Source organism: Clinocottus analis, unplaced genomic scaffold, assembly GCF_023055335.1.
Source record: "Clinocottus analis isolate CAN_PGR_092001 unplaced genomic scaffold, fCliAna1.0.p SCAF_11, whole genome shotgun sequence".
Classification (NCBI taxonomy): domain Eukaryota; kingdom Metazoa; phylum Chordata; class Actinopteri; order Perciformes; family Cottidae; genus Clinocottus; species Clinocottus analis.
This window is the reverse complement of record NW_027175832.1, coordinates 16,787,576-16,803,354: the sequence shown is the minus strand read 5'-3', so window position 1 is coordinate 16,803,354 and position 15,779 is coordinate 16,787,576. Positions and strand designations below refer to the sequence as shown.

Below are 15,779 nucleotides of genomic sequence, written 5' to 3'. Positions count from 1 at the left end.
CATATTCTCTCTCTTGATGTGTTGACAGGTGAATGGACAGTGTGCTGGACACACTGCTATGCAGGCAGCCAGTCAGAATGGTCACGTGGATGTCCTAAAGCTGCTGCTTAAACACAACGTGGACCTGGAAGCTGAGGTTTGTATAATGGAACACATTTTTCATCTCTCATCCATTTACTTATCACAGAGGCATCTTAGCCTAAGTAAGTGCATTTCACTCTGTAGAGAGAAAAAAATAACAACACAACACTGAGTCATTATGCTGGTGTGTCACTGTACTCAGGACAAAGATGGAGACCGGGCAGTGCACCACGCATCCTTTGGTGATGAGGGCTCTGTCATTGAGGTACTGCAGAGGGGCGGTGCTGACTTGAATGCCAGGAACAAGCGAAGGCAGACTCCATTACACATAGCTGTCAATAAGGGACACCTGCAGGTGGTCAAAACCCTGCTGGACTTTGGCTGCCACCCTAGCCTTCAGGTATCTATCACTGCCACTTACTTACATATTCAAAATGTTTTGTGAGAGCCGAGAGGTCGTTTTTTTTTTCCCGCCAGGAATTGAATCACAGATTAATACGAGAGAAGAAAGTTACACACGGTTTCCCATTTTTAGGATTCCGAGGGGGACACGCCACTGCACGATGCCATTAGCAAGAAGAGAGATGACATGCTGTCTGTGCTGCTGGAGGCTGGTGCAGATGTCACCATCACCAACAATAATGGCTTCAATGCCTTGCATCACGCTGCCCTCCGAGGAAACCCCAGGTATGAGACGCTGTCCCGCTCTCCCGCTAGCTGTCACACTTATTCGGGGTTTTACAAGGGACCAAGGCATGTTTAAGGGGAATCTGTGGAAACGGCATCCTCAGGATCTCAGTAATTGGCTGCTTAATACTTTAAGTAACATCTAGATTCAGTGCAGACATACTGTATCCCTAAAGACTCACATTAAAATGCCATACTTATTTATAATGTCCGCACGCTGATTCTCTCTTCACTAATTCGCCATTGATGCACAAGACTCCTGAACTGGAAAGGAGATTTCGCAGTGCTTTTTATAAAGTTTGGAAAGCAATTGAGAAACCAGATTGGTGGCACCGTAAGATGTTTTAGCCCTAATAACGAATGGAAACCAGACTAGTATTTCATTGTATGTGTGACAGTCATAACACCCAATATTTTCAGTGGCAAAGTTGTGTGGATTATTAAGACTCGATAATTAAATAATACCTAATTTTTCTGAATATTCAGCCCTACGAAAACAAGTTTACCTCAAGAACCATTGCAAATATCAGTCAAAACTACAACCACTGCAGTTCATGTTTTGCTTCTTAGCAGACAGAGGTCGTAGTACAATCACTAGTCTGTTACTACTAATCCCTTACTTAATCATCCTTCGTCGGATGAAAGACGTGGCCTCGCCACCTACAGGTCTAAACTAAACGGACTAGGTCGGGTTATCGACTTAAACAGAAACACTTCTTCATCTAAAGTGTTGATGAAATAAAGCATGACTGTGCATTTATTTCACAAATTGTATTTCCTGGAAAGATACATTTTCAGTCATGGATTATTGTTGCATTGAATGTGTTCAAGGGAAAATATAAAAAACCTCTCGATAAAAGTTTCAGCATTTTCCAAACAGACTGCTGCAGTCTCGCGTGACGCTTGCCCTGAAACATTTTTAAAAGTCTAAAAGGGTAGTAAATCTAAAATAAATCAAATATAAATGGATGTTTTACGTTCTTCCACAGATTCCACCTGAGAGTTTTTCAGCCATGGAAGCTAAAATATGTTCAATTCCACTACCTCACTGATCACATACAATTTACTTTGGGACCTCAATTTAGTTTGACATCGATTGAAGTTTGAAGCGGGCCTTCAGGCTTCATCCATCTCCCTAACAGATGGCATGGTCTCAAGTTGACATGAGACTACCTTTTTAGGCCTTGAAAGCATCTGTGTTACTTTTGAGTTATTTTTTTATTAGTGTCGTTAATAGCCCTTGAAGTTAATTTGTTGTTTCTTTTTTACTCTTAAGCTGGTCCGTCACCGTGTGTTGTGAGCGGAGGCTGGCCTGAAGTGGCAGCAGTTCGCCTTGTCCTTGGCCGTAGCTATTTCTGGCTGTAGGAGGTTACTGCTCCGCTCTTTGGCTACTTTATTCTAGTCTCTCAACCGTGAGCATATTAACAATGGCTCAGTGAGACGGCTGTCTGTATCTGGTTGCTCATCCGGGGTCTCTCAAATTGATGGACATTGACGTTCCAGGGTTAGTGTTATAGGATAGATCGGCCTCTATAAGAGTTAACATCCGTTTCCTGAGCGCTTTCCGTGTGTATGCGTGTATGGTTGCGCGTGAGCGTGGTTATCCAAGGCTAAATGTCATTCCACTCCACTGGCATTCATTCGTTTGGCATGAGGACAAAACGAATTGAGGTCAGATGGCTGTGGACCACCTGCCACCTGCCACCAACCTGGACAGACCCAACCCTCCACCTCTGCAGAAAAGATTGTCAAAAGCCAGTGTCCGTTTCCTGTGTGGTACACTGACCAGCTGATTGGCACATTGACTTGGACGAATAACTATATAAAAACTGGAAAATCAGCTGTCAATGGGTTAATCTCTATTGAGGTTTACTGTCAAATGCATTTAATTAGCACACATATCGTGAGGGAATGACTTATTTTCTCTCACAAGCGGTTTATCAAAATGATCGTGACACATTACAAAGCACTTTTAAGGGAGAGACAGTGTGCCAACCAGACAGAAATAAAAAATACAACAAAGAAATAAAGACAATGTATGAACAGCAACAAGTGCAAATTAAAATAAATCTTGAATTATGTATTTATTTGTTTTATAAAAGATGCAGAACTAGCTTGCTGGACCGATCGTCTTCTGCAGGTCTCTCCAGAACTGATCATCCTTTTACAAATGATTTAATTAATTCAATTTAATTTGTAGAGTCTGTCTGATTCATCTACATCTCATTTAATTTTTAAATTATACCCACAAAAGACAAAAATATATAGAAATCACACACACACACGACACAACACATAAAATGGGGCCATACAGTCAGAAATCCCAGTTCATGTGGGAAACAATAGAACAAGACCACGGAGTGGTGTTTTATTGCACAGCTTTTAAACGTTGATGAATAATAGTACACTTATTTAGACAAAGTAACAGACTGGCAGAGTGTAAACCATTTTACATATTAAAATGCAATAGGTGTGTAATGCGTACGCGTAAACCAGGATTCAGGTTAAAGCAGCAGAAAGCTGGTCCACTGTCGCAATCATTGATTTAACGACTAAAAGTGCTGGAGTAACAGTATTTTCGGTATCAGGGCTGCTGTTGTGTTCTGTGTGCATTCCTTGCTTCGGTCCACACTGTCCCCTTGCCTTCAGAGAAACGAAGATATATGTCGCCTCCTCCGGTCTGCCCATTTACTTTTATTTCACGCTCGAGCACCTGCAATATCGGGAAGACAGTCAAAAGTCCTAAAGCCCTCGAAAATCTCTCCCTAGGTTGAAATGAAAGTACCTTGTCTGGTGTGTTTTTAGTGGAGAGGCAGTTGTTTCGATTGAGCGCTTAGAGGAATTCCTACCATCGAGTCATATTTCAAAAAAAGTGACTTTGACATCTGTCATGAAGAAAGCGCTCGGGGTTGGAAGTTGATCAGAAGCCCCTCGGATGAAGGATATGACATGAAGCCCCTCTGGTTTTCCGATCGATGCCATTAATGCTTCCTGATTGTAGGTTCATGCTCCCTCCTCGTGTTTGGATTGAGCACCGGCACAGAATGTCTTAAACAAGTCTAATCTATCGTTTCATCAAAACGAATACAACTCTTGTTAAACAGGGCGGGGGGGAAAAAATGCTTCCACTTTATGCCCCATTACGCTTTCCTTTCATCGTAAGCGATGTAAGTTATCTTTATCAAATGCTAGCTTTTTGGCTCAAGTGGTGTGTGTGTCTGTGTCTGTTTGTGTGCGTGTGTCTGTTTGTGTGTGTGTGTCTGTGTGTGTGTGTCTGTTTGTGTGTGTGATGTGGCTGGGTGTTTTAAGAGCGAGGGTTTGTCTTCCAGCGGTGGAAAGAAGATTGAGGAAGACGTATAGGAAGAACCCTGTGGGTGACAGATGAATCTTTCAACTTGGAGTCCCAAATACAGAGACAAATCAAGTCTATCAACAGGGGTGCGGCAGGAGCTGGGGAGTTTTACTATATTTCACCTTGTTCATTACTTACACACACTCTCACACACATACAAGCACCACTACAGAGTGTGAAGGCATTTCCTAATAAATTAGACCTAGTTGTTAAGTTTTACAATTACTACTAAATTCAAAGTGCTGGTACAACCGGTACTTACGTGTTGAGGAACGGATTTTCTCGGACATCCACATTATGTTTTCTCCTAGTGTGTTTACCGCGGCCCGAGCCCTGCAAGGGGAGCCTGGCTCGTATCTGTGTCTTTCCCTCGGGCTGCGAGACGCAAGTAGCTGCTACAATACTGTAAACAATACGATTAATAGCCCGTGACTCATAAACGGGCTCCAAACAAGCCCTGCAGCGACGGTCTGTGCCCTTTTACGTGTCACCTCCGTGTATTATTTGCCCTCCTCCCCCTCTCATATAATGCTCAGCTTTTTTTTCCTTCTTTTTTTTTGAATATGGCATCATACAGGCAAACCCCACATGGTAATTGAGAGTTCTGCTATCATTCACACTGTGCTCCAAAAGGCAGTATTTACTAATATATTGTCAGTACTAATAGGCTGCAGCATTGTAACAGAGATCACAATTAGATTTAAAACGTGTTGTGGGCCCTTTTTAAGGCAAATTTGCCCAAATTGGACAAATGTTTGCATTTCTAGGCGCTTGTTGCTTCATTCACATGCTCTTCATGGCTGCCAACGATTGAATCAGGAGTTTTTCGCCCTCTCTCTTGCTCATTTCAGACTAGGCTAATCAAGTCAGACTATACTGTAATTGAGTAAGCTAGTGCCTCTTACGGTACGCCAAATAGATTTCATGGTTATTGGTCCAATGGAAAACACTTTAAATTCATAAGAAATGGAGACTACCGTGCTTTTTTTACAATGAATTTAATACATATTCCATGTATGCCGTACCCACATCCTCAAATCAGTTTGTATAATGAGACAAATTGGATAAATTACGGCGCTTAGATCGATTGTCAAACAAATAATTCAGGAGTTTTTTTGTGGTTGTGTACTGCTGAGCACCAAATTAGGAAGGCAGAGGAAAAGGAGGGTGGTCGGGAGACGCGGTGTGAAGGGAATTTGGTTTGATCTGCCTGCCTGTTCTGCATTAACGGCGCGTGAGCGTGTGGGACTGTAACTGTTGGAGAGCAGCCTGCTCCTGTGATTTGTGCGTTGAGCTCCTGTCCTCTAAAACATCTGGCCCTCGTCTATCCCGGCTTGTCCGACACCAATGCAGGCGGTATCAGGGGCTGGAGGCCAAGGAGTTTGAATTTGTGCAATGTGCAGTCGCTTAACAGCTATATTTTGCCCTTTTTTCTTATTCTTATAGTCTTATTTCTGCTTAAAGCACTTTACAACACCATTGTACCCCTGCTGAGCTGCATTGAATGTCTCCTTTATTTTCTTTTGCCTATTCCCACCCACAGTGTAATTGACTGTTAGCCTCCAGGGACAGTCAGTTTAGGGGATGTCTTAGCAAGACAGCCGTGCAGACATGCAAGTGCTGTGTTTCTGAAATAGCGCACGCTGCGCATCCACCCCATGCTATTTTTGAAACAGCTATTGATAGTGTGGTCAGAATATCAATCCGGTTGGAGGCAGAGAGGTAACAGTCAGGAAAGTGGACCATAGAAAAGTGTTGAAGCTGGATTTGGTTTCTTTATTGGTCAGAATTAAGACATTAGACATTACAATTTTAAACAGTGCAGATGTTCGTAGAAGAAAGCCATGAGCCGGTCATCGTTAAGAAGTGGCCCGCTGCCATTACAGTGATTGTGTTGAAGATGTTGCGGCAAAAAGGAGCTCCTGTTGTCATCAAAGCATAGCTACAGCTGGTTGAAGGGGACCAAATCCATTCAAGAGGTGATTTGGTTCCATTTTACCAGCTTTAGCAAAGCATTGTGGAATCACTGTTTCCGAGACGGACTTGCGAAGCTGCTGTGAAGTGAACAGTCACAAAGGCTCTGCTGCAGGAAAGTTTTATCCAATAGGAGCCAGACACACACTGAGCAGAGAAAGGCCATGTTGCATTTACACATCTTATTAAAACGCTGAGATCTGTCCACTCACTAGTTGAAATGGACAACAATTTGTCTCCTTCGCTCCCCTGCTTTGTATCTCGCCTGTTCACCTTCACCCACTCTGCGTGACACACATTACATTTCGCACACTACACCCCATTTACCACCACACCAATAAGACACAGGTGCAGTTGATCAACCTTACCTAACTTTCTCCTTTGCTGCCACCCAGGCAGTCTATTTATCCTCCTCGCTACTTTTTTTAAAAATTTTAAGTTTAATGCTTGCCCCCTTCCGAGTGAGTGAGGGGGAAAAAAAAATGTTCCCTGAGAAAAGGATAATAATAATCTGTGGCAGTGCACTTGAGTCAAATGTCCTGGAGTCATGAAGCAATTACAGGCTCTGACAGATGGGCCCTGCTGCAAACACGCTGCCGCTGCGGTCACCGAGACGGCCAACAGACAAATGCAGAGGCATAACCACATACACAAGCTCTCTCACTCACACTCCTACAGCAGCACTCTGGGGTGTCAAGTCACAACATTAATTTAAACCAGTCATTTAGGTCCTAGAGAATGATTTGTAGTGTCGAGGGTACAGTTTGAACAGTGACTGAGGGAAGATTATTTTATTTCTCTTTCAGGGGATCAACAGATGTACAGTATTGTAACATTTTCCGCTAATAAACTATTCCTGTGCTAGTCGTCAATCATAAGCTCAATAAACCATCGCTATATTAGAGCAACATCATACATTTCACTTTTTTCTTTCAGCTTTCATCATCATTACCAGTATAAATGTTGCTTTGACACTATTTTGTGAGAGGAATTTGAAGCATAGGTCAGCTGTTCTAATTATTGACTTTTCTGCCAAGGCACGAATACGGATCTCAGAGTGGCCGAATGACAGCTGAGGGATCTACAGCGCTGCTTGTAGACCGGATGGAGGTCAGTGTAGGGCCAGCTTGATATGGCACACCAGAGGCAGGTCTATTTGTAACATACACATGCACATTTCATGCTTGCTCACTTGCTCACACACACACACACACACACACACACACACACACACACACACACACACACACACACACACACACACACACTCTCAGTCGCTCAGAGTCAGGTGGCCGGGCTGCTCACCTCGTCTAAGGGCCATAACAGGGCAAAAGCTGGGGGGACGACAGGGCACTCAGCATTTGATAATGTCAGCATCTGCTGTGTTTGTCACTCAGACAGCAGGTCGTTGCTATTGAGGGCCCGGGAGAAACATGCAACGCAAGCCATGTACTCCTACACGCCTCTGAGGTCTTGACCAAAAAGAGAGCTAAACAGAACATCATGCAGATGGGTCAGAATGGTGGGAGAGAAAAAAGGACTAAAGACAAATAAATGCAGCTTCATTATGATGTTTTCCTAAATATAAAAAAAATGCATTTAGGTTTGGAATGATCCAACTTCATCAGAAGAAAAAAAAAAGAACATGCAGATTGTCAGAGTACATACCGATAGTGTCGGTTTAGATATTTCTCTCATTGAAGGAGAATAGAGTAAGCGAGCCTTACACTTGGCATATTAATCAGCTCAGAATGAAGTGTCTTGTATTTCATTAGAATAAAGCTGTCGTACTACTAGTGGCATATGCACACCTTTTCATTGCTCCACTGCGGGATACATTTTGTAGGCACTGATTCCAGTCTTCCGAATGTAACAACATTGAAATTAAGGAAAATAAATATTAATTTTACGAAGGAGCAATTTATGTATACAGGTATTGAATGTGTTTTTAGTTTCGCAGTTTCATCCTCGGTTTACTGTTAACGGCACACAATTTTATTTATTTATATGACCAAGAACTATCTAATTTGTCAGACCTCAAATAGTTGCGGATAACTGGCCTGTACTAATGGTCTAATTTGTTCCATGTTTAGTTTATTTGTTGTGTTTCTTTGATGTAGGTTTTCAAGTTCGAGCCAAAGTGGAACAAATTACCTTCAGTAGAGCAGTGTATCTACATTAGAGAAGTAAATCTGTGCTAAAACTGGAACAGGGATTGTCTGTGATCCAAGCACAGGCCAGAGAGGGGTTCAAAATAGGTGAAAGGGCTAGATATGAATAGCTCTCCATGCAAACGACTCCCCTTACTCCCCCCCTCGCCTCGCCTCATTTCTCTCTGTGCCTCTGTCCATATTCTGTTGCCTTTATTTGTTTGAAGCAGTCAACAATTGGAATCAGCTGACTCTGATCCTGCATTGTCACTTTTTGATGGTCTAATCTGACTGCCATGCAGCCCAGCAAAGCATTTGGCAAGCATAGCAAACGTGAACAATGAGAGCAGGAATCGGAGGAGGGGAGGGGGAGCACTGGGCAGCCGGGTGGATGTGGAGTGGGGGTGCGGATAAGGGCAGCGGCATAAAGGGACGAGAGTCGTAGTTAAACACACAATATTGTTAACACGGAAGCTATATGATACAGCGGTAGTACAGAGCAGGAGCAACCTCAGTGCCTCTTCATTCTGCCTCCTCAGCAACTATTTCCTGCTCTTTCTGTCGCATGCAAAAAAAATATTTAAAAAATCAAAAGCCAGCAACAGTGGCAGAGTTTTGGTCTAATTCACCGTGCTTTCTTTTCCCTCTCAGCCATGTGGGAGCACTGGAAAAGATTATGGTATTAATGGTGCGGCTTCGGCATACCTCTCACGGCCCGCTAAAGTTGCTTCTAAGTTGCAGCTGCCCGAATTTCAAGGGCTGTAATGCAGCAAAATCGCCCAATAATGAAAGGAGGCCCTGTTCATATGACGATGTCACAAGGCCTCACGTTTGCCCATAGTTAGTGTAAGGGGCAAGTAGCTGACAGAGCGATCTGGAAACATGATTGCTATCATATTCTGCTAACTAACGTAATTGTCCAATGACTTGATGGCAGATCTTGGATGAGAGGTTTTTATTGGCTAAGTCAGCCTGTTTTAGAAAGCAGTAAGTTCCCTACAGTGAATATTGCTGCAGTGAGACTGCCCAGAGACAGTATAGCTAATGTATGAGCCTTACCACTCACATGCCTTCTCTCTCTGCTCCTCTCTCTCTGCCCCTCTCTCTTTCTCTATACGTTGCCTGATTTTTTTTTCTCCTCACACACCCTGATAACAGTCACATTAACAATCTGCAAAGCACAAACATATCCTCAGACACTGCTGCCCTACATCATTTTTCCAGAACGAAGACTTGCACCTCACCAAGAATACATACTTCTTTACATTCCATAGCTGTCATATGTTCATATGGGTACATAAAGAAGTATGTACACCAGGGAGGTAATCATAGGTATGAAAATGTCTCACCTTTCGCCAAGGTCAGGAAGTTACGAGCAGAACATTTTTCCTCGCCGTTCTCTCTCTCCCAAGTATGGTAGTCTGCACCGTAAGGTGACTTTGAGTGTAAATTCAGTTCAACACTCTAGGCTTTCCTTTGGTTGCCATGTAAGGCTGAACAGCCAGTCCCCCCGCCCCTGAACATAACAGAAGTTTTGCAGTCCATACCATAGTCGACTGTCCCGGTGACCCCCGCTGTCCTCCAGACAGCTGGGAGAAACTAGAAAGATCAAGGGGGAGGAATACAGCGCCCCTTTTTTTCCTTCCTTTTTTTTTTTTTACTGCAGTTAAAAGGTGGTCTTTTTCTCCTTCCAGGGTGAAATGTTGAGGAGGTAGATTAAGGGGTTGGACAAAAAAAAAAAAAAAAAAAAAAACGGCAGCAAAGATGGGAAGAGTTTTTGCCTTGACAGAAAGTCCATAGTGTAAGGTGCCTCTGTGTGCGCCTTGTCTTGTAGGATGATCATCATACTCTGGACCGTGTGTCCTGGGAGCAGGGGTGCACCTATAAGCTGATTGGCCCCGCTGACACACTAAACATTTTCACTTCCCTCCTCCCACTTCTCTTTCGGTCTGCCTCCCTCACCGCCATCTCGTTCTCCTATTTCACCCCACCCGCCCCACTATTTCACCCCTCCACCTTCCCACCCTCCCTCCTTTCCCCTGTCCTACCTCTCACTTTTAGCAATATGTAGCTCTTGCTTGTCTCTCTTGTGTCAGCAACGTCCCCAGAGGCTAACCCGAAGCGCCTGCTGATGTTTGAAAATGAGAGTGATCCAAGTGGAACAGGAAGCTATTGTGAGCAGGATTTGGGCTTTAGGCGCAGAGGCAGGCCATAGGTCACATGAAGGCGTTAATGCCCACTCAGCACTTGTGGATTGGTCCAGGCTATACCCCCACCCGCCACCAGCACCTCTCTCTCGCTCTCTTTCTCCCTCGCTTGCTCTCCGTACCGTGTTCTCTCTCACCCCACACATAGATCACTGTTTTTATGGTAATCATTTCTCACTTCCTTTTTCTCTGATCAAACCTCACTTGTCTGTGCAGAAGGGGGGGGTTGGAACAGATCAATATCCATTTGCATGGTGGCGAGAATTGTTCAGCAAGTCTCTAATGAGTCTTTGCCGTGCACCAACACATTCCACAAGTCAACACGGCCTATAACTACGCTTAGCTAGCTAGCCGGCTGCGTGCTGAGGCAATGGGTGTAAAACCAAAAAATGGATTCAGGATGCCCGGCTTGGATTTGAGTTTTTGAGACTTGGTGGCAGAGAACGTAATAAACGGGAAAATTGGTGCAGTGTTTTTTTGTTTTTTTTTGCCAGTGGAAGGCTTTGGAATAGCAATGAGGGGCGGTTGAACTGGAGGTGACAGTTGGTGGATGAGCCTGGTCCTAAAGGTGTGACGTCCTGTTTAGGAAATGTCACAGCCACCCGATAGGGTGAGCAAGTAGAAGAGAGAGGGGGGCTGAAATTCCTTCCTACACTCAGCGAGATGAAGGTTGGGGAACGTGTTGTGTCTGTTCTAGTTTGGGCGATAGCACTGCAGTACTGTGTGCCCAGCATGCCCTGCCGAGCCTATAGCAAAGAGAGAAGGATCTGGGTTACTACCCTAAGTGCTGTGGGTTCAGCCGGTGACACACATCTACTCAGCCAACCATTGCTGCCCAATACACCCCCACCTCCCTACCCACATCTGAGTTAATACACTTCTCACAGCTGTGTGCCGTCAATCCGCTTTTCCCCCGTTCAGCACTCCTGACCTGCCCGCTGTTCATTATTCTGATGCTTCGTCATCCCTCTGGTCGCCACGTTCCATCCTTCTGCCCCAATCAGCCAACCTTGGACTTAAAAGTGAGATGTGTCCTTAAACTTACCTCCCATCAATTTAGAACACCAGTGACCCACCCCAACCCTTCAGTTAAATTGAAAAGCGGTCTGGTAAGACCACAAAAAATATAATGTATTTAAAAAAAGACAAAAAAAGACAAAAAAAAGAACATTAAAAGTCCCAGTAATTATAGTATCCTTAGTCACGGTGACAAAAAAAACATCTTGGAAGGTGTCGGACGCAGAGGGCGAATTGTGCATAAGGGAATGCCTCTTCACACCAGTGCAGGTCTGAGTTAACGAGTCCGTCATTAGATAGCGGCAGGGCTGCAACCATGAAGCCTAATGAGCCAACGAGCTGTGCTGCTGCAGCATGTCCGGCCAGTGCCAGGAACACAAGAGAGGGGGAGAGAGAGAGAAAGAGAGAGGGTGCAAGACAAGAGAGGGTGGGAGGGAGAAAGAACAAGATGAGAGAGATAGAGTGGAGAGTGCAAAAAAAAAAAAAAAAAAAAAAAAACGGGCTAAAATCCATGTGGACCTTAGCAACTCCCCAGCCTCCCTTTTCCCTGTTCCATCTCCTCCTGCATCCTCTTCCTCTCCATATTTTGTCTTTTTTAAATTTATTTTTTTAAAGGCTTTATTTCTTTCCTTCTTTTAAGATAAGAGGAACAAGAGAAGAGAAAAAAAAAACCCAAAGGTTGTCTCTGGTTAAGTTCTGTCCCAGTGCTGCCGCTGCTGCAGAACAGTGCATTCCACTCCCCTTGCGACTCACGGGCAAACCATGCGGTTAATGACTGATCGCATCCGAAGACGAGAGAGTGAAGAGACAGGACAGGAGACGCCAAGGCCCGTCAGGGGTAAACTCCGTCCGAAAGCGAAGGAAGAGCATATATTACCTGTCGGATCAGTTTCTTATCTGAGCTGCTCCTCCTCTCCTCTCCTCCTCTTCCCGTAGTGAAGAGAGCCATAATGACCTAGAGAGCGCTCCAGCTGCTGCAGCCATCGTGTGTGCCGGGTGCACGCCTGACTCGCTGAATCAGCTTCTATCATTGGGGGGAGGAGGAGGGGTGGGGGCGGACGGGTTGAGGGGAGGGAGGAGAGAAAGGACACACACACACATACACACACACACACGTTCTCATACAAACACAAGTCATACCTTTAGAAGAGGAAGACGTAGAGCTGACATGAAGAGATGCCTTTTGGAGAGAGGAAAAAAAATAGAAAAAAAGGGGAGGCAGAGAGAGAAGAGTGGGGAGAAGGAGGGGTGGAAAAAAAAATCTGCAGCACTCCTCTCCATCATGTGCATTCTGAGGGGAGAGAGCTGGGAGGATGCCCTGGTCGGTGGAGGAGGCAGAAAGTGTACCAACCGTCCTCCCACCCTGCCTTTTTCTTATTCCATCGACACACACACACATAGCCCCAGAGCTTTATTCTGCTCCTAAAATGCGCTTTTATTATTCAGTGGAACTTTACACAGCAGCTTAGAAGAGGTAGTTTATTGAATGGGTTGAGAGCAGAATTGTGATCGAGGTATTTAAAAAAAAAAGAAAGAAAAGAAAAGACGTCGCTGTGCCTCTGCGGTAGAAGACAGCTGTACTTTTAATAGTCCCTTGCTATTCATGTCAATTCGATTGTCAGGGACTGGAGACAGAGGATATTGCAATATCTTTTGAGTATTTTTGTAGTTTACATCTTTTTTTTTTTTTTTGCGCTTGTGAATCTCCAAGATGCAGCTTATGCATTCTTAATAGTGCATCTGCAGGGTCACCTTTTTTTCTTTCTTTTTTTTTTACTATGAAAACATGAAGTAGAGATGCTGCTGCAGTTTCTGGGGGTGGGTGCAGCAAATTGGGGACATGAGGTCAACCAGCCAGCGGCTTCCTACCCCACAGTGCAGAGGGCTAAGCTGAACAGTTAGCACTTTGTGGGAAGCCAAGCATTTGAAGCATGCCTCGGCCCCTGTTGCCGGGCTGCTCCTGTGTCTTGTCTCACCACCTCCCTGACCATATTTAGTCAAGCAGTGCAAAAAATAGTTCCCGCTCCGCTCCACTCCACTCTGCTCCTCTCCTTGCTTCTCCCCCCTCTCTCTCTCTTCTATATTCCCCCCTCAGCAACTGTTGGCTGCAGGCTCCGGGAAGCCTCCCCTACAGCTCCCTGCCTATCGATTCCACCGGCCTGGAAGAAGAGAGGAGCATGAGGCCAGCTAGCCTCTGTTACCATTTGCTGCGCTATTTTTAGTAGCTCCAAATAAAGTGGTGTCTCGTGCTTCCACTTGTATATTCTTGATTCCCCCGCCCCTGCTTTATATCCTTCACCAGCAGCTCCACCACCACCACCACCAGCATCACCGCCTCCTCTGATACCACCCTCTCCCTCTCTGTGTCCTTTTGACCACCCCCGGTCTCTATCAGTCTTCTTTTTAAGCAGAACTCAAACACGCTGGTCATAGAAGAGCTTCCGCGTGCCCACCTTTTTTAAAAGGGTGCATGTGTGGTGCAGGAAGTGTGGTGTTTGTCGGCATGAAGTATTATTTAGTTACCCCATTTATCTATTTATTTTCTTAGACTGCTTTTGGCAATGCAGGGAGATAAGTGGCAACCTCACCTCCGAGGCATTGGAAAGTTTGGGCTGCTTTCTCCACTTTTTGAGCTCTCATTATTTTTCAAGTGTCTTTTTCAAGCTTTCCCGAGGCGCGGCCACTGAAGAATCTGTTTAATTAGTTGGTCTCATCATGGGGCACATCTATACTGTACAGAAGCGACGTCCTCTGTGCCCTCCTATCTTGCTCACTCTCTCGTCGCCTCTCCTCTTATACCTCAGTGACAGCATTACTAACCCCCCACCTGCATTTACCAAGCAGAACGCCCCAGGAAGTGTAAGCCAATGCTCTTTAAGGTAATCATATGGAAACCAGACTGTGGCATTTCCCGTTAAAATGAAGGAGATTGTGAAAACGCAAAAACACCCTCAATACAGCACGAACATCTGTCAAAGTGTGTTTTCATGAGCCCGAATAAAATGTCACCCAGTTCTCTGTTCCTTGATTTGATAAGCCTTTTAACAAGCGCCCTGTCATTCTACCCCTACTTGCAGTTATATCTCGGGCCCTTTTTTCACGGTGGAGATAATTCTGCATAAATTTAAGTATGCAATTTAATTAATGTATTGTCACCGCAATTTATAGCTTTTCGATTACTTTATCTTTACGGCTGTTAGAAGAATTGACCATTTGCGAGGCAAAATGGATTCCAAGTTAATGTGTCTGCTCAAAACTTGACCTTATATGGCCAATCAAAATGCAGAATGGCAGCTATATAAATGGCAACTGTGAATGTCCACCTGTTATTACGCTGGAGTCTCTTATGTTTGCACACACCACTTAAAATGAAATGTTCCAGCCAGCCTTAATTCCCTCACTGTGTGTAAATTCACTCACGGTACATGCACTTACTGTACATTTGAAGCTGATGGTGGTCATTCATTTCCTACTCAGTTGGTTAAGGTTTCTAACCATCTCCACCGACGATGCCCCCGGTGGGTTTTGTGTATCCCCAGTGGGTCTCCACCCTGCCTGTTCCAGCCACCCAACCCACCAGTTTAATCTCAATTACATCCCGACATCCCATCTGCCCCTGAAACTCAGCAGCGCGGCTTACATCTTCCCACCATGATGAATAGCGCTGGGCTGAATGTTTAGCTGAGCAGTTAATCGATCAATAAGAAAAGGGTCGACTAATGGATGTGCTTTCTTTCACTGGATGAAGGGGTTGGACGTGTTGTTCCCCCGACGAGTGCTCCTCGAGACATATCTCCATTCAAAATTCAAAATAATTATAAGACAGATTATTTTTCGGAGGATGAAGAAATGCAACATTCACTAAAGCTGATTAGTTTTCTTTGAGAAATGTTTTTTGAAACTATGCATTTATTAATCTAAATTAAGTGCATAGTATTGTATTTTTAAAAAAGCATCTGGTGTTTTTAGGCATTTTAGAAAATGTTCGAGTGTGTGACGTAAAGTGATGTAAGGTTAAACGCGACTCTCTCTGGAAGGGCCGCTGCTGGTTAGTCGTGTGAACGCTATGCTTGGTCAAACAACACACTCTGGCAGAAACACACAGTCCCCACCGTGAAGCGTAGTGATGGTGGCAGCCTCACGCTGTGAGGATAATTCTCTGCAGCAGGCTTTTGATCAAGAATCTGTAGCAAGACTTTAAAATGGCTTGTTTCTCGCTGATCTTATGCAACATAACAGAGCTGCGGCCGTGTTCACACACAGAGGCAAGGCTATATCTGCTGCCAAATATTGACTTGGAGGGGTGAATAC

The 15,779-nt window shown here is 44.6% G+C and overlaps 1 protein-coding gene across 6 annotated transcripts in view; it reads left to right on the top strand.

The window, feature by feature from the left end:
- Window positions 1-15,779, top strand: part of mib1 (MIB E3 ubiquitin protein ligase 1) — a 49,854-nt gene that overhangs the window by 13,204 nt on the left and 20,871 nt on the right. For all 6 annotated transcript variants that reach the window (XM_068603339.1, XM_068603321.1, XM_068603313.1 and 3 more), the window contains exons 10-12: window positions 29-136; window positions 284-481; window positions 617-768. In XM_068603339.1, the coding sequence (XP_068459440.1) occupies window positions 29-136; window positions 284-481; window positions 617-768 (458 nt within the window). The remainder of the gene's footprint in view (window positions 1-28; window positions 137-283; window positions 482-616; window positions 769-15,779) is intronic.